The sequence below is a fragment of the Andrena cerasifolii genome, chromosome 8 (genome assembly GCF_050908995.1).
Source record: "Andrena cerasifolii isolate SP2316 chromosome 8, iyAndCera1_principal, whole genome shotgun sequence".
In the NCBI taxonomy this organism is placed as follows: Eukaryota; Metazoa; Arthropoda; class Insecta; order Hymenoptera; family Andrenidae; genus Andrena; species Andrena cerasifolii.
The window spans coordinates 8,334,814-8,353,639 of NC_135125.1; the positions used below are offsets into that span (position 1 = coordinate 8,334,814).

Consider the following 18,826-nt stretch of genomic DNA (forward strand, 5'->3'; position numbering starts at 1 on the left):
ATTTCTTTCACCACCTGTGAATGATTCTTCAATTCGTCGACTGTTGAATCTAACGAACGACTTAAGTCTTACAAATCCCTGCGCACAACGTTTCGCACGTGAATCACGTAACGAAAGTTTTCGCCGATGATTCTCTAACAGTCGCTCGCAGCGCATAACAGCGACAAATCTCGTTTGCTTTATAGACACGTTACAAGAGCTGGGACAGTGGACACCGTCGCGTAGTTAGACAGTGACGAGGTAATCCGTCATTAATATTTCGGAAGTAGGTACCGCAAGCTCTTATTTCACGCGGCGCCATTCTGGTTTCATACGTTTTTTACGCGCGACTCGCGTGCAACCCGTAGTTTAAGTCAATTAGGATGCTTAAGGTAACAGCCCCGATACATAATCGAAAGGTTTCGTGATCCTTGACGAGAACGGAACGCGAACGTCGAACCGTATGCACGCCGAATTTCAAGAAGAAAGTTCTGCATAGAATTCGGTGTGTAGACAATAAATCTGCGGTATATGCGGTCAATATGTTAATTGGATCTTTCAGCTGAGAGTAATGTAATTCAATTACCATTTTACCGCGAAGGAAAATTTAATTATTATATAATCCTATTTAACTTAATCTTAGGAATATATAGTTTAACGTAAACGTATAAATTAATTAAGAATCCGTCACACTTGGGGTTTAAAGGAATCTGGTAGGTACATTTATCGAATTAATTGCGAATCTGCTTGCCAATTATTCATTAAAGGAGTACGCCACCTTGGAGGCCTAAACGAATGGGTAAACTTAAAATTTCTTTTCCCAAGTAATTTTTCAGCGAAATATCGGGATCTTTTTGGGAGATGTTAGGCAAGATTTCAACTGTATTTTCATACATTATTTATCCAAAAGCGACTGGCACGTGCCAAATAAAAAATTCTTGTGTCAACTTAACCAGAAATAGATTGTCTTCAATGTAACGTACGATTCTTTAATAATTGTAAAAAATCAGGAAATGGCTTTGTAGAGAAATTTTTTCCACTGGAAAGGGGCACCTTTGTAGACTTATACCAAATTACAATACGTAAAAAATCGTACGCTACATTGAAGAAAATATATTTCTCTTAAAGTTGAAATAAGAACCTTTCATTTTTCATGTTCCAATAGTGCTGGGGGCCAGCTGGCAAGGCATGCTGGTAGACAATGTTGTATAACTCCGTCATTTTAAATCTTTACGTAATAAATAATGCATGAAAATAACGTTACAATGTTGCCCAACATCTGCTAAAAAGATACCAATATTTCACAGGAGAATTACCAGAAAAAAACCAACTTTAAAACCCCTTCTTTTAGGCCTACAAGGTGGCGCACCCGCTTAAATAAATTAATCTCTTCGCAAGGAAAACTCCCTTCCCCATTAATTCTGCACACCTTCGTTTCTACCTTCACTTACTAAAATTTACCATATCGTTCTTCAGCTACCGCCCATAACACTTAACGCAGTACCATTTACTGCTATTACGTACGCGCGTCACATCACCTAATTACAATTTACCCACTCCGCAATCGCCTCCAAAACAGTCCAAACCGCTGCCGAGCTTCGCAGTGCGGAACGACTCGAAGGAACGAAATCTCGCAAAGAGTGGAACATCGCGCGCCGCGTTACGAGCGATCTAGAACCGCGCGGGACCCGCCGAGACCTCGGAAGCCCTCGTCGGATTAAATGCAATGAATCTCGAGTATCTGTTATTTTCTACGACAGCGAGGCACGATGAAACGAAATACCGCGAGGCCTCGACCTTGTTTCAATTAGAAGGACGCCGTTACGCGGAAAATGAGAGGCACGGTTTCGCCTTGCCGCGGCTCGTTTCTTCGGCATGCGAGCCGCTTGCCGCGCGACCGAGATATGCGGATAATTCAGGTTACCAGAAACGAAACGTTCGACGCCGGGGCACGCTGACAGATTTATCAGCCGCTGATGCTCGCCGTGGAAAAATAGGGAAAAGCTACTTTCGGCCTCGGACAAAGCGGACACAATGCCGCGTCTCGTTAACCACGCATATGCATACGTGGCGATCGCGGGGTTGACGGGGGAGAGGCGGAGAAAAATACGGATCAGAGGCGCCGAATCGCGGAGTCGCGTAATTACTGGCCGTTGCTGGAGCCGGGGTCGAATTTGCATTCCGACGCAATTACGATTCACCGGTGTAATCTCGTTTTCGTGGATATTACGGAGGCATTATCGTTATAACTGGCGGCCTGCGCGTCCCCGCGACGCTGTCTCGCGCGCCGATTGTTAATTCCTTGGCATTTATTGTTGCTTTATGACGTCAGGCAAATTGGAAGACACTGAGGCGTTTCCCTCGTTTCCCCTTCGAGCGAATTATTTAAGGGGTCATGCTCAGTCGGGAGGCCGAAAAAAGGGTGGTCTTTGGAAATTTTTTACTCAAAAGCTATAACACGTATCTTAGAAAATCTTTTTTCCTTTTAAGGATTGCATCTAGTACCGAGCATCGTAATTTTTTTATTTAAAAATATTTAGCAATAATCTATCGATAAATTATTTATCGATCATCTGAAATAAAAGATTCGAAAGAATTTACTTATTATATTATATTATCTAGTATTTGAACGAAGGATATTTTTCGAAATATTGATTTGGGAAAAATGGCTGATGTTTAAAGTAAAAGTTTCAATTTCTATCATAAATCGTGCCTGATTTTCGTCAATTAAAAGAAAACTAAGCATCAGGACCAAGCCACACCGTTGGTCCTAGAATAAAAAGACGAATAGTTTTGTGATCTACACACTAAATACTGGAGACGCACTGAAATTTTCGAGGAAATATTGATTTTTTAAGGAATGCCGAATTACTTGCTCGAACTCAATCATTTATACATTTGGTGGACACCAGTGACTTAGAAACTCGAGAACTTAGAAGTTTACGAACCGAACGCGCGCATGTCCCATGCATAGTTCGAAATCGATTGTCTCGCAAGCGGAGCCTCGTGCAACAAACTTTTATTCCACGTTTTCGGACCATTTTATCTCGCCAGAAGTCAGGCATCTGGTGTTCTGCTGCACTGCTGCATTTCTTACTGTTACATTCGGTAAAAACGAAACTGACGTGTTAATAAGTCCAATTCGTATGATTAAACTAGCTTTTGCATTAATAAACGTTTATCTATCAAACGTGACATTTAGAACCGCGCGGATGATCTTTTAACTACCTACGTATGTCTTTGGCTTGCGAAGTATTAATGAAATCACTTAACCGATTCATTTCTTCCAAGGTTGCGTAATGTCTAGTCTACAGTCTACATATGCATACATGTGTATGTACGAGTTTTTTTTAGGGAATATAAATTTGTAGAATACGACATTCTTCGACGTCACGTATTGATCGCCGAGAAGTCATAAAGCCAGGGAAACCATTAACATCGTTATGACGATAACCTCAAGAGTGTAGCCTGCAGTTTTTCACACACTCTAGCCTGGAGCGTGCGACCACGTATTTTGCCAAGTATTATACAGTGAAACTAAAATCGTATTTTGCCTTGCATATGCAAGCAATTGCGAGGAACAAATGAACCGTTTATTTTGAAAGTAGCCTAAGTCCATCTGTCAATATTTGTTGTTGTTGATTGTAGTAACATGTACAACTTGAAGTTAGTATTAAATATTTATGTATAAAATTTTTTTAAATATAAATGGACTTAGGTCACTTTCAAAATAAACGGCTCAAATAATCTTGTGGTATAATTCCATTCAAGCCTCTGGTAATCCTGCAGGAATAAATATCTACGAATGCTCTCCAGCATTTTTACTTATCTACCATAAATCATCGTCAGCTCAATTTTTCTCGAGTTACGGCACGGCCGAAAATTAGGATTTGTTCGTTTTTAAAAACCGGGTTTAAAAACCATTTTTTTTATTAACTTGTAAAATTCTAAAACTGGTTTATTAAATTTTAAAATCCGGTTTTAGATGCTAGACTAAATGTACGAGAGTTCATTCATTATTTAACTAAAGACGTTAACATTTTACTGTAAGTCGCCACCTTAATCGCAGTCTCTTCTTGCAGCTTTTTAGCAATCAGAACGAGATACTTTTCCAATATCTTTCTCGGTCGACAAAACGATTTTCAAGGATCTTTTTAGTACCCACCTCAGAAGACGGTGGTGTAATAGAAAATAAAAAAGTACGTCGTAATTAAACATTGTTGCTTATTAAGCTATTCGTTGCCTAACGCGTAACGAACGTAATAAAAAATCCAGAACCTGATTTCGGAATCGAAGAACTTTAATAACTCGATGATAATATCGGTTGCATAAACCTGTCGTATTAATATCCAAGGAAATCGATTACTTTTTATAGCCACGTGGTTATCGTGGTACACAGTTACGGGCGTCGTAACAGAATTTTTAACGCTTCTTTTAACAATCGAAATTTACTGTTGGCAGTAACCACCGAGGTTACTGTCAAAATAAAGTACTCTGTAACGTGTACTTGAAATTAAATCGAAACATTAAAACCAACATTTTATATTAGATATCAAAGCAATAGAATACACAGTGTATATCTATATACGTGTCTTCGAGTGACCAATTCGGTAAACTTTGCAAATTTCCAAACGGTAAAAGTTGGCACAGTAAAATCCAACGAGTACAGTGAATTATAGCGCACCAACTGAAACACAATAATTTTTATTTCGTCGTTCGGTGTTACGCGCAAAATACCTGGTCTCGATATTTAATTTTTAAATAGTCTTAACAGGTGTCACGTGTTCGTACAAATAATTTTTTACAAGCGGCGTTTGGAGATAGGCACTTAGCCCCAGACGCGCACGTGTCTTCAAAATTCAAGCTTATTAGGCCCTCGGTTCGACTTATTAATTTCTTTATGTATATTCTTGCATTTACGTCGTTGCCAATTTTCACGTCTAAATAATTACGTAACCTGTCCATGACAAATATCAACTTCGACCCTTACAAATCGATACCATCCATCGTCAAGGACCAGCCTTCAACTGTTTTCTACATTTACCTGCCTATATGGAGGTGGTAGACCAAGAGGCATAGCTGCACTGCACGTGACATTATTATTGATTGGTCGATGCCATTCAACAACGGACGAATCTTTTCTCTTCGCGATGAAATAATACGTTACCCGGATAGAGAAGTTAAAGAAAAAAAAATCCAATTATTACTTCGAGCATACCTTAATATGCAGGCAAAGCGCCGGATAATATAAACTTATAGTTTTTGTTAAATAAATTCCCGAAGATGACGTTGAAAAGCGGGCAGTTACGCTACACTGCGTTCCACGTTAGAGCGTACTCGTTTCGCGCAGGGTACACTGTTGATTGGCAGTAAACCGGCAGGGAAAGTGCTACGACCAATCGCGTGTGTCAGATCCGTGGGAGCTGCGCAGATCAGTCGCAAATCGGTGGGGGGCGTTGGTGCACTCTTATATGGAACGCGGTGTAGCGTAAGGCTGGGTTCCTTGTGGGGCCCCAAAGCAGGTACCAGGCCCCGTAATGTAATTCGGTGGGGTCATGAAATTTCCAAAACATTTGCTACTGCCAGCATTTCGTGTGACTTGACGGTTCGAATCTACTGATAATAAAACATTTATTGCTGATAATACTTATCTTTTCAGCGACGCATAAAATAATTAGAAAGTTAACACTATGCAAATAAATAACTTGGAGACAAAGAAAATAAAGTTTTTAGTAACGATATATGTTATTTATAAAAGCTAGAACATGATATATGAATAAATATATACATGTGTACAGTGGCAGGTATTTTAGATATATTCACACATTTTCCATCATTTTCTGGACTTCTTAAACAATCGCTGTCGCTGCTAACTGAATACAGTGGTGGTCAAAGGAAAGTTTGAAACTCATATTTTTATACATATGTTCGCATATCGAACTTAATCCTATTTAGGTTTAAAATATTACTTTGATATCACTATCCTACTTAGGGATATCAATTTTATGGATTACCTTATTTTTGGTACTGTTCACAGTTTAAACTTTGTTTTCACCACCACTGTGCATCTGCAACGTGGTCATCATAATTTGAAGTTACATAAATTTTATAAATAATAATATCGATAATTATAACAACTTGAATAAAATATTGATTAAAAATTCAATTATAATAGTAGCACGAAATGTAACAATTTTAATATATTACCAGTATTTTCATTTCTATACTTACAGATTAATTTCTAAATTTTAATTTGTCTTTAAATCTGCAATGTAATATTTGCAATAAACTATAGAAATAGCCCTAAATAAATCTAGTAGTGCTAGAAAAATTATTTTCATAAAGAAATTTACAACTTATTCCTTCTATCAGGCATAATACTTAAAATTTATAAGTCAAAATAACTATTAATAATTCAAATTAATTATATATTAATATATTATAAAATATGGTTATATTCAACCATTTATAAAAATATTGAAACATTATATTTAATTTCAACAGTAAAATTCATTATTTATACAGAATTCAGAACATACGGAGTGAAGCACAAATGTGTCCGGTGTGAAAGAACCTTAATCTGTAACTTCACGCCTGGTACTCGGTACATTCGGCAATCAGCTCGATGCAGAACTCTAATTGCAACAGTTTTATTTTACCTTTTCGGCCGTGTTTGCGCATCGACAATTTTACAAACTCATGCCTGGTGCGAACCTTCCGGTGCGCAGCTAGAGTAACAACCACGACAGCAGAAGCTGGTGTGTACTGCACAGTAGAATTCGTTCAGGGTCGGCGAAAAAATACGCTTGCAGTCACGGTTCGCTGTGTTGAACGTTTACGTGCAACGTGACGTCTCGTTAAATGTAGTTTCACCGGAGGGATTGTATTTTGTTGAAATTGTTGCGCCGAGTAACGTTGTTTTCCACGCGCTGCGTAGAAGTTGGTATCTGCGTGTTACGTTGCGAAAGAGTTTCTGTTTACACTATCGACCCAAAATTTTTCGGAACAGTAACGTTTTTTCAGTACTTTCTATATTAATTCCGTGTGGACTGATAAATAGGAATTCAGGATTTAAGGGGGGTCACTCAAAAGAATTCCATATTCCACTATTCCCAAAATACTGGTCAATTCGGTTTTCGAATTCCACTATTCCCAAAATACTGGTTAATCCGGTTTTCGAATTTTCACAAACAAATATAATTAAAATAGAAAATAAGTATTTGTACTTATTTTAAAAAATTTCAGATTTTTTAATATTTATGGGATTACAAAAATACAACACAATAAAATACACTGCATGCAAAACCAAATGGGAAAAAAGCTAAAATAACTGAAATCCGTACAAAATATAAATTATAAATCTTTATTTCATTTAGTGTTTTTCTTCCAAAAATATGAACTCATGAAGATTAGTTTTACAGTAAACTGTTTACTACAATATGCTTGTGTCCGCGGCGATTTCAGGTCAAAATGTGAACATTTTTAATTAAATAATTAATTCATTTTTACATATTAATCCTAGTACATAAAACCTTTTTTTTTAAATTCGAAAACCGGTTTTCAAATTTCAAAAACCGACAAACCCTATACGCGGCGATATACGATGCAGTTTTGACGGATACGAACTACAACATTATAAATGTAAAATTATAATTGATCTTCAGCCCTATTACTACCGCCATATTTAGTAGCGGAAATGAAACATTCTAAGTTGGTCGAGTCATCGACGCTCGAACGTTCGATCTAGATATGCATAAGAGCAATAATTTCAAACAAGATCTCCTCTGTCTATAATACGTTTCACAACATTTCACAATATTCTACCCAATCTGTTAATTTTCGATTGATCACTGCGTTGGGCATTGCTCGTTCTTTTATTGCAATACATCCTGTCAGACTTGCAACGGCCAATCGATTTTCACTGGGACAGGAAACTGCTTCCAAACTTTTTCTCGATCCTGTATATTTAAACGCTCGACTGGGGCATACTTTATTGTGATTGGAATTGATAATTTGATCCTTTCTACCATTAATGTCATTAATGTACACGTACGAGTCGAAAGTCTTTCATAAGGTAAAGTTAATTCTTTTAAATGAGTGGAGTTTATACGACGTTTAACACAAATTAGCTGAGATTGCTCAAGGAGGGTAATAAACTTTATTCGATAATGTTGCGCTGGGCAATATTGCAATTCACATTTATACTCATACAGAGGCACTTTGTCTATCTTGACTAGATATCTTACTATGCCCATTGATTTTAATTGCACGAAAATATATAAAGAAAGAGTGGTTTGCTTCTAAATGCCAAGTACTGGTAACTAGAAATTCTTTCATTCTAAGATTACTTTTTTTTCAGATTCTTATAGTTGTCGACATTTCTTACAAGTGAAGATCCCCACCTGGAAATTCAAAAAATTATAAAACTTTAGGGATATGTTGAGGATATATAGATATGTATTACACAATTTTTTGTCGTTGTCCAAATTCACTCTAAGGGGGTGAAATTGGCCCCTGAAGATCCGGCTATTTTCCGATTTTTGTGTTATAATTCGCGAACTGTAAGAACTGCAAGTTACCAAATGATAGCCCTAATTAAAAGAAGTAACTAGGCTAAGTAGGCTGCAGCTTAGGGTGGTAAATTTCGGGCTAAAGAAATTGAAACAGATGGCTGTAACTTTTTATTTTTTCATCGACAATAATTACATAGATTTCTGTTATAAAAGAAAATGTGTATCTGAAAATTAAACACAGAGGCTTGAGGCAACTTTACAAACAATTCACTTTTTTTCATGTAGCAAATTAACAATAGCTCATATTAATTTAATTCGATTCAGTCAAGGTCACTTGAAAGTCAGCATCACACACATAGTGGAATTTATTTATTTCCTTAACTACGTCACTTTGGTAATAAACATGTTCCATGTAACCTAAGGAGTCATTCTACTTTGATCGGCCGAAAAATTAAACTACCTTTAAAGATATTTTTCTCAGTAAATGCAACATATAACGAAATAAATCTTTTTGGTATTTATTAAGCTACTATTATATTATACAAAAAAAATTAAAAAGAATTTTTGCAATTTATTTTAATGGGGAAGATGACGCAAAGTTCGGCACAGGTGCGCCAATTTTTATTTGTGGAATGTATGAAGTGGGTAGTTACATAATGTTTTAGCGCGATACTCTCAGTCGCTACTTATTCTTAAGCAAATGCTCAAGCATTCGGCATCCTTTAATAATTACTAGATTAGTAGAGGATGCTACATGCTTAAGCATTTGCTTAAGAATAAGTAGCGACTGAGAATACCGCCCTTACACGTCTGCTGGTGACGTCACGGGTGAGAAAAAGTTGCAGTCATCTTCCCCATTGTTTTTTACAGTTTTAACATGGCACCTAAAAAAAAGATGTATGTTAATGGCGCAGGCGATTTCCCGGCTCAGGCGTATCCGAAACAAGAAATTCCAAAAGATTCTTAATCTGTATGGGTTTCGCAACAGCCCCCAGCTCAATTCACAATTTTCTGTTGAAAAGTAACAAACTAGCGCCGGTTTGAAAAAAAAGTTTGACAAAACACCCAGAAGGATGTTTTCTCGGAAGTTCCATGAAAAAAATCTCGGTCATTTCTCGACAAAGATTGTTAATTGAGCTGCGGGCGGTAGCGACACTCCTACAGATTAAGAATCCTTTCGAATTTTTGGTTTCAGATAACCCAGACCCGGGGGAAACCACCTGCGCCACGAACGTACCCCTTTTTTTTAGGTGCCATATTGACGCTGTAAAAAAAAACAATTAAACAAATTAAAAAAAAAATTATTATTTTTGTATAATATAAGAGTAGCTTAATAAATACCAAAAAGATTGATTCCATTATATGTTGTATTTACTGAGAAAAAAAATCTTTACAATATCTTAATTTTTCGACCGACCAAAATGGAATGACCCCTTAAACCACTTTGATGGTCCCGAAGCCTCTCTAAAAAAAACGGTCTCCAGAAAAGTATCTTTTCCTATCGAACCGAGTCAATCCATACACTTCTATGTTTAGCTATGGAAATCTCCCACACGTAAATAGGATAATGAGATTTCTATTCTTATCTAGGAAATTTGAATGCAACCTCTGTAATCGTACGACCGTAACGACGCAATAGAGATACCAGTAAGCGATCGTATAACTTCCACCGCTTAGAGTTTAAAACAGCAAAGTGCTGAATTTCTACCGACCGGCATGCCACATTCGTATCTGAAACTGCTCGGATATTACGCATTCAGAGATGCGATAACTCGTTACCCTTATCTCGAAAATACGGATGTATCAAGCGTAACGATACGATCGAAATGACAGCCCGCAGATAAAGGTGAAGTAAGAATTTAATTCCGCGGCAGACACGTCCAAGAAACCACGGGCCAGAATTTGCGCAGAAGGCTAGCGACCTTTGCCCTTTAACTCGGAACACAAGCGTTACGAAGTTATTTTTCTGACAACGTGGAACCGTATTATTAATGATCGATAGCTCAGCCTCGCATTTTTATGATATTTAGCGCTCCTTTCACTTCGACTCCTCAACCGTCGGGAAGCACGGAATACGCGTGAATACGATGAACAGTAGTAACGCCTCTGTATCCTTTTATCGCTAGACAGATGGAGGCACGTTACCCTAAAACTCGAAGCTGTGCCATTTAGCATCGTTCCCGCAAGGAAGCGCGGCGATCGCATCACCAGCGAGCCTATCCCGCGGCGACAAATAATTAAGGCGATATTTCACTAGCCCGGTATGCCCGCGGTTAAAACGATGGCCGTCGACCGCCTACGCGTCGCGAATACCGAAGCCGAAATTCAGCCGACGGCGTGAAAGTAATCGCACGATCCTGTTCTTGGTTCACAGCCAGAAGAGGCAGCAACAGCAGCACCACCACCAGTACCACCCCCAGCAACAGCATCAGCATCAGCATCAACATCAACATCAGCAACAGCACCAGCACGCCTCCTGGCACAGGACCACTTTAGCTTCCTGACCACGGTGACCTTGACCCTGGCCGCAAGCCGAGTAGTCCTGGCGCAAGGGGGAAAGGATTCTCGCCGGATTCCTGTCGAGGAGATCCCTGAAAAGGAGGATCCATCGAGGCGGCGGTGGAGCACGAGGAGAAGCGACGCGGGGCATCGGTGTTCCAGCCGCGCTTTCAACGTCCCTCTACGGCGCATTCGTCGTGACTCTCGTCGCCAGAGCTCTCCGCTTCGATCATCCTTGTCGCGCGCAGGCCTTCCCGCGTCCATCGCGGTTACTATCCGAACGAGTGTCCCGGCACTCGTCGTAATTCCCTCTGCGAAGAGTTTCTGTCGCGCGCCCGCTCGCAGAGGGGCCCTCTGCACGCGCGATCGTTCCCGCAGTGTTTCCGCGAAATCTGTGATTCCTGTCGCTGAATTCCTAACGCTGCGTTATATGTAGCACGGTTCACGAAGGACGCTTGGAGTTACTGGGAATTTTTAACACTTCCCTCCAAGAGTTACGACGTGCTTTATGCTGGTATAGTTTCCCGAGGCAACACGCCGAGAATTGTTATTCGTTCCTGTTCCGTTCGGATGAGAAGTTTTCGTCGGGCGAACGAAGTGTTAAAAATCCCCAGCGTCGGCTATCTTGCACGGGCGAACGCCGGCCAGGGCAACGGTGCAATACGCGAACGCGCCGCGAGACGAAGATTTCCGCGTAGACTTTTTCTTTTCTAATTCTCCATGGAAGTTCGTTAGCGGGTAGGATTTTCTTTGCGAAGGGCAGACGAGATTCGGCAAGCCGCTGCGCAGTCGGGCTTCGATGGTGTCTGAATCACACGTTCCTTTAGAAGAAGTAGATCGATCCAACGTAGCGAGTAGCAGGAGGTATTTATCCGCAAATGAGATAGGGCGTTAAGATTCTGGTAGAGGCAGAGCGTGAATCGGGGGCCGAGTGTAAATAAACCTCACGTGTCTATCGTGCCGCGCGAAGTGCAATGTATCATATATGGATGTAATTTCATAGAATTCCAGTGCAACTGTGCGATACGTATCCAAATCGCGCGAAGGTGTGCGTTATCTTCGAGGCACAGTGGGATCGTTGTGCTTCGAGAAGCCACTTCTGCTCGTTTGCGCGAGCCTCTGCTTGTATCGCTCGGGCGTTACCAGCAGAGGTGAAACGTTTCTTAATTTTTGTTATTAAGCGCGCAGTCATTTCTCCTTTAATTGTTCATCGACGCCATATCGGGCGCTTTCGAGTTACGACACCACTGACCGTCGGTTTAATATGTATATTTATCGGTTAACCTGCGCGTGATCTTGAGATAGCGAAGATGATTATTGGAACCAGAATAATTTGTTCGTTCATTTAACACGGAGGGCAGCAAAGTCACTTCGTCCTGCGTATGTATGTACAACAGCGTGGACGAAGCTCGTTGGTTACCTTCGATTAGAGAGATTGGGTTCTGCATCTTTCCCTGTTCTTTCGTCCAACCAAACTTGTGTTTCGGCGATTAACCTCTTAGCTACGGCTGGACTTTCCGCGGGACTGTACGGCAGAGTTCTAACGACAGAGTGCGCCACTGTAGTGGCGTACAGTAGCTAAAAGGTTAATTTAGGTACTGCTGTTATTCGAGCATTGTTATGATCGTTTCGTACTATATATAATACAATTGTTTTGCCGCGCAGAGCGTAGTAAGTGATAAAGCATACGCACGCGTGCGGGCGAGGAGATGTGCAATAACTTTTAATCCGATCATTTCGCGTGGATCCTCACGACGATCGTGAATTCCTCTTACAGTTCTATCGACATCGATGTAAACGAATATTCACGCCCCTACGTCTAAGTCGAGTTTATGCATAGAACAGTACGATCTACGGATTATATACTTGAATTAGCGAGAGGTAGTCCATCGCGTGGATCATTTCTAAAGTTACTTTTAGTACTGCAGCGATCTTAGATTAAATAAAATGTATTTTGGTATACATCTGCATGAGAGAAGGAGCCGCTCGAAATTTTCAAGGTAATCTAGCAGAACGATGTCACTTCGATACTGTCAACTGTCATGCCTCGAAATCGATAGAGGCACAGCTTTCGTATCGCTGGCCACGGTGGACTTAATATAGCCACGACTAATTAGGTCAGATCAATTTTTTATAGCCTACATCCGTCGACGTTCGAGTTGTCTCGTGAAATCGTTTGGTCAGGGTATTCTCGGTTAGATTTTTTTTCTTCAAACGCGTATTAAGAAATATTATTCCGGGAAAATATGACGACTGATTATACAGATGCACGAGGAAGCTAACCAACCTCGATTAAAAAAAAAATTACGTAAAAAGTAGAAATACCAGTTACATAAGTGATCGTCCAAAGATATTTAACGGCGAATAAAAGATGGTGACTGTAATAAACGAAGTCATAATGACGCGCTGGTTAAATTCAGAAACAAACGAAAAACGTAGCAGAAAATAGTTTGTAGTTGTAAAATCATTGCGTACCAAATCATTGATATCATTAAACAAATGTGTAGTAGGTACCGTAGACTGTACATACGAATCCAACGAAGATTGTAAGGTTAGGTAGCGCGTATTAATAATTTTGCTTTCATTCAAGTGGAGAGATCGACCAACCGTTTGACGAATTAATTAAAAACATATCATGAATGTCATTTTGTAAACGTCACGTTAGTTCCATTGCTACCAAAACTCTTTTATCATCCGCAATTGCACTGTATCAAGCAACATTGTAATTTCTATGGCCAAAGAGGAATTAGATTTTACTCGGTAAAGACGGCGAACACATTAATTTGTCACCACGTAACGGGTGTCTCGTAAAAATCGCAAGTACCTGCAACTTTTTAATGCGTTACTTTTAGAAATGATCTATTTCCCTGGATCGAGCTGGTTTTCGTAGCTGTACCGTTCCTTTCGTGGACCCGTGCTCGTAAACTCGACTGTGACAAGCGGGGTTACGGTGTTAGGACACCTTTCATGTCACGACTATGTATCAAAAGGCGAATGAGGTGCGGCTATGCGCGTCTGAAATGACGGAAACAGGTGCTATTCGATAGTTAAAAGGGAGACGAAAACGATATTTCGGTGAATGAACGGCACGGGGGAAGCGTATAGGTAGATCTTTTAGGTAGAGAAAATATTTTACATAATAATGTACACGCGTAGGACATGCAGGCGTACCGTGTATAATAGGGTATGCGAGATCAAGTGTACCTGTGTACGTACCATGCACGAAGAATGGCCCCCCTAATTAGCGTTTCTCGGTGATTGCCAATCGTTTGCGAATGAGAACTATTCACCGACCCCACGTATTTTATAATTTCGTATGGAAAGCATACGCGCCACCGCGACGACAATCGCGTTCAAGCGAAGTACTGTTAATTAAATATATTCCGGTAGGGCGTGCACCAGAATTTCCAAAACCTTCTCGTTTCGAGATACAGTTCTATTCGAATTGCAAGGGAATTTTTTTCTTATCGCGCTAGACAGAGGCGGTACGCACGAATATTTTGACACTGTCGACGATTGTTGAATTCAAACGAACTCGGCTCTCCGCCCGTGGCAAAGACTTATTGCTAGTACACTTATATTATCATCATCTCCCGTTTCGAACACCGTAATATATTATGACTGCGCTAATTACTTAACTCGCTAACTGTGTACTCATAATAAAAATCGATTACGAAATCGCTTTCACTTTCCTGGTACTTGGCAAAGTACGAAACCGATTGAGTCGCTCGTATTTGCTTAACCGAGTTTTCGAGTCGTGTTAACTGTCGTCCAAAGAGAAGTGCGGAGGGTTATTTAACGGCTAGGGATTAATATTTATTTCCCGGGACGAGTTAATTAGGAGCACGTGTACAGGACGTTTCATTTCAATCGATCCGTCCGGTTATTATCGGAACCGTCAGGGATATGAAATAATGTCTCGGATGAAAATTATAGGAAATCGAAGGCGTATCGCATATATGGTGACCACTTTGTACGCGGAGACTGTTTCTCTTACGTTTTCATACAGGGCGAGGGAGGAGAGTCAGGTAGCGTCCTACGTAACATTTTTTAACCTAATTTTCAATAAATTAATAATTACAAAAATACAATGTAAAAAATATTACGTAAAGCAGGGGTTGCAATATCAAATCTTACGAATTCTTATACTGGGGGAGCGCGGAGGTAAGAAATCGCCAAAACTACCCTTACGTAATTTAAGGACGGCCCGTTACACCATCTGCATCTATATTACTTTTACTTTACTGTAACAAATACGATTAACTACTGTGGCCCGATGGAAAGAAGACGTTTGAAACGTCATAGAGACAAGAGGGGTTCTTCGCTCGCATTGGCTCCCGCCGCCCGCGTCCCGTTTGCTTACCTTCTATTCGTCAACGTTGTCGCGCCGGCCAATAGGGATATACTATTCGGACCCTAGAGTTTCTCGACGGACTTCTTTCCATCGGGTCACAGTACCTAATCAGTAATTGCAGATTCCTTGTAGGAAACACTGTAAGTGCCAAAAATCAAATTCTATACTATAGTATACCATTGGCACGTAGAACATTGCCAATAAATGTTTGTTTTTTTTGTTAATTATAACACAGTGTTTTCTACAAGGACTCTTCAACTACCGATTATTATTATTTAATTAACAGACGCCCACCCCTTTGAAAGAGCAGAAAAATATGCGAATACATTGAAAATACCAAAGACGCCCTATCAGCTTCAATGTCTACAGGGCGGTCCATTAAAATGGAACATCCTGTACACGTGCAATACGAACTTATCCTAAGACTGTCGACAAATTGGAATTTGCTGTCCGTGTCTGGCGTCCGATATTACCCCGTTTCCGTCGGGGAGACGTTCGCAAACGTCGGGTTGACAAGCACCGAGAAAGTCGGTGGTTATCGAGGGGGACTCGAATTGCTCGGCTGCGACGAGAAACGAAAATGAGAATTAGTGGCCTCGCGGCATTTGTACGGTGACACGGGGGGGTTCTCCGACGGGATTGTATACTATTAAGCGCCGCGTATCCGAAATAGACGATGCACCCGATTACACGTGTCCCGATTCGCAGTTAACAGGTTGCCGCGTACCCATTGTTGCTCGCCGTGCAATTCATGGCATTCATACTTGCCATGAGTTACGGATGGGGAAAATGCCCTACATCACGCCCAAGTCGGACGGGCGTGTTAAATAATTCAGCGTGCTCGCGCGGAATGCTGCTCGAACGCACGGCTTCGATCACCTCGGGGATAAACAAAAAATTAACTCCCTCATTCCTGAAAGACACTTTCCTACAGTGGTCCCCGGATTATTGACATGCCCTTTTCCCCCGGATCATCGGGAAAGACCTACCCACCCCACAGTTTCGCTTCCTCGGTGCGAGCGAGGGCCTTAGGCCCCGGGTAGACCGCCCGTTGACTGCCGCGAGCAATAGAACCGTTGGGTCAGGTAAAACACCCAGTAGAGAAAAATAAAACGTTCATGTTTTTGGTAAATGTTGATGAAAATATTACTAATGGATTTTTTTTTAGGATTTCCCAATGAAAATGAGTTCAAGTATGGAGAGATTCGGCCCATTTTTAGCGAACGTCACTGCGTTCACTGAATGTTGTAATTCACACACTGGGGAGTGTCTCCTTTTTAAAATTATTACGCACTATGTAATAATGCAGAAGAGAATTTAAATGGAGAATATCAACGACCTCGCCAAATTGTAAAGTGTTTGCTGAAGATTGCTTAAATGCGGCCTGATTTTCGTCGACATAAACTCACCAATTCATAGGTAATACTCCCATCAAAGTGTAATCAGTACTATGAAAATTTTCATATTCAATGCTGAATCTCAACTCGCCGTCGACCGAGGGACTCTCGGTTTGCGTCGTTTAGTCTCCTTGTCAGATGGTTCGAGAGAGGGTCCTGACATGGGTCAGTTTATTAGGCCCAAACTACTTCCCCTGCCCCGGTTTATGGAGAACTCCCCGGTCCCGAATCTTTCTCGATAATCCGGGGACCACTGTGTTGCATATTCGCTTGGGCCCGCGACGCAAGTGTTTCGGTATTTTTAATTTCCGAATAAAGCTGCTGGCACCGTTTAAAGTCATTGGAAGTTATTTAAAAGAGAAACAACCACAGAGGGCTAAGTGTAGAGTATTGCCTGCTGGAGAAGTCTTGTTATTCGCTGTAATCTTTTCTAACAACTTAGTAATCCAATTGTAAGGATAAAGGACGGTGATTAGCAGTGGATCCTGTTTCGTAACATGGAGGAGATTCTTTTTTTTTGTTTTTAAATTGAAACAATTTCGTTGCAAGGGTGTAGAGAAGAAGTTGCAGCATTCACTGCGCAACCGAATGGTCCCCGATTTCTGTCATGGTGGAATCCCTCGGGTATATTTCTGTTCGAACGATTATCCTTGAAAAGCATTTAGGTAGAGATTGAAAAGAGACTGCTCGACGTCGTGTTCACTGCGATCGCGGTTCACAATATCAATTATCATCGCTACCCTCACTACCGCGTGACGCACGTGGAATGTGTATAGATTTGTACTTGTTTGTTTATTTATTGTTAGGTAGCAAACGTAAAGAAAATTTAAAAATGAAAAAAAGGAGATGCCGCGAACGAAAGATTTGCGGCGCTGAAGGGAGCCAATTTTTAGATCAACCTTGACTGTTTAGCCTTTAGATTTTATTAGCCACATAAGAACGACTAAAACATTATTTTGTTGATATATATATAAATATTATACGATATTATTGATTATAAATCATGGATAATCTGTAAATATATGAGACCAACGCAATGTCGCATTCTTTTTCTCGCAAAATTGTCCGCATAATCCTTTTTACTGAACATTTCTTATTAACAGTTTCTTTCCCATGCACAATTTACCGTTACGTAACGTATTTAAACAATATAAATTACATAATGCAGCTGATAACACAGAATCAGAAAGGTTTCGATTAACCCTTTTCGTTGATTTTACTTTTATTATTATTGCGAGAGTAGTGCTGTCGAACGAATTCGAGATTTTAATTATTTAATTTATTTCTCCTTACATGTAAATTGTGTAAGATGGGTTGATTAGAATGTATGAAAGCATTGCCGAAAATATTTTTAAAAAGTACTGAAACACGAATGATTAGAATTTAGTTTGCGTAGCTATTGAAAAGGATTACAGGAACTATATTTTACTCGTGTCAAGAAGTATTTATTTAAACTAACATAAGTACATTGTTTGTAATAATAAGCGATGAAATGATAAGAATAATATACTCTCTTAAATTACTATTACTATACAGTTTATTTTGACAATGCTTAATTAACAGTACTGTTCTCCTTAAATATATAAACAATATATAATTAGTACATAATTTAATAAGGCTTCCCAATCGCATTAAAACTTCCTGCATTCTTACTTATAGACTCTACCAGAGCGAAGGTACCGTGTGCAAAAATTATTAATTTATTTACTTACAAAAAGTAATATATATATAATCCTGCAACGTTTAAACAGTTATTACTGTTTTATACAAAACGTATACAATAAGCTTATCAAAATTATCTAGAGGGTATGAATATTTCTTCGAATATATCGTTTCATAGAATTTAAATCTCGCGCCACCATTATAAGGACTACCACACACCGATCATTATATAGTTCATGCAAATTATTCTCAGATTTAATACAAAACGATCGATCAGTGCGTTAAAGAACCACGAACGTGTGCCGCCGCGTGCACGCGATTACCAAAATTCACAGGCACGAAGCGAAAACTACAAACGTCGAGAATATCCGTTGCACCGCGCGGCGGCCATTTTGTGGAGGCACGCGCGCGCGGTTTGGCCA

At 40.0% G+C, this 18,826-nt stretch overlaps 1 protein-coding gene across 2 annotated transcripts in view; it reads left to right on the forward strand.

The window, feature by feature from the left end:
- LOC143372457 (uncharacterized) overlaps positions 1–17,779 on the forward strand; it is a 60,364-nt gene extending 42,585 nt beyond the window's left edge. Inside the window, exon 2 of one of the 2 annotated variants that reach the window (XM_076818617.1) lies at positions 10,867–17,779. In XM_076818617.1, coding sequence (XP_076674732.1) covers positions 10,867–10,996 — 130 coding nt within the window. In that variant the 3' untranslated portion in view covers positions 10,997–17,779. The remainder of the gene's footprint in view (positions 1–10,866) is intronic. The other variant, XM_076818618.1, reaches the window with a different exon arrangement.
- The last annotated feature ends 1,047 nt before the right edge of the window (positions 17,780–18,826 follow it).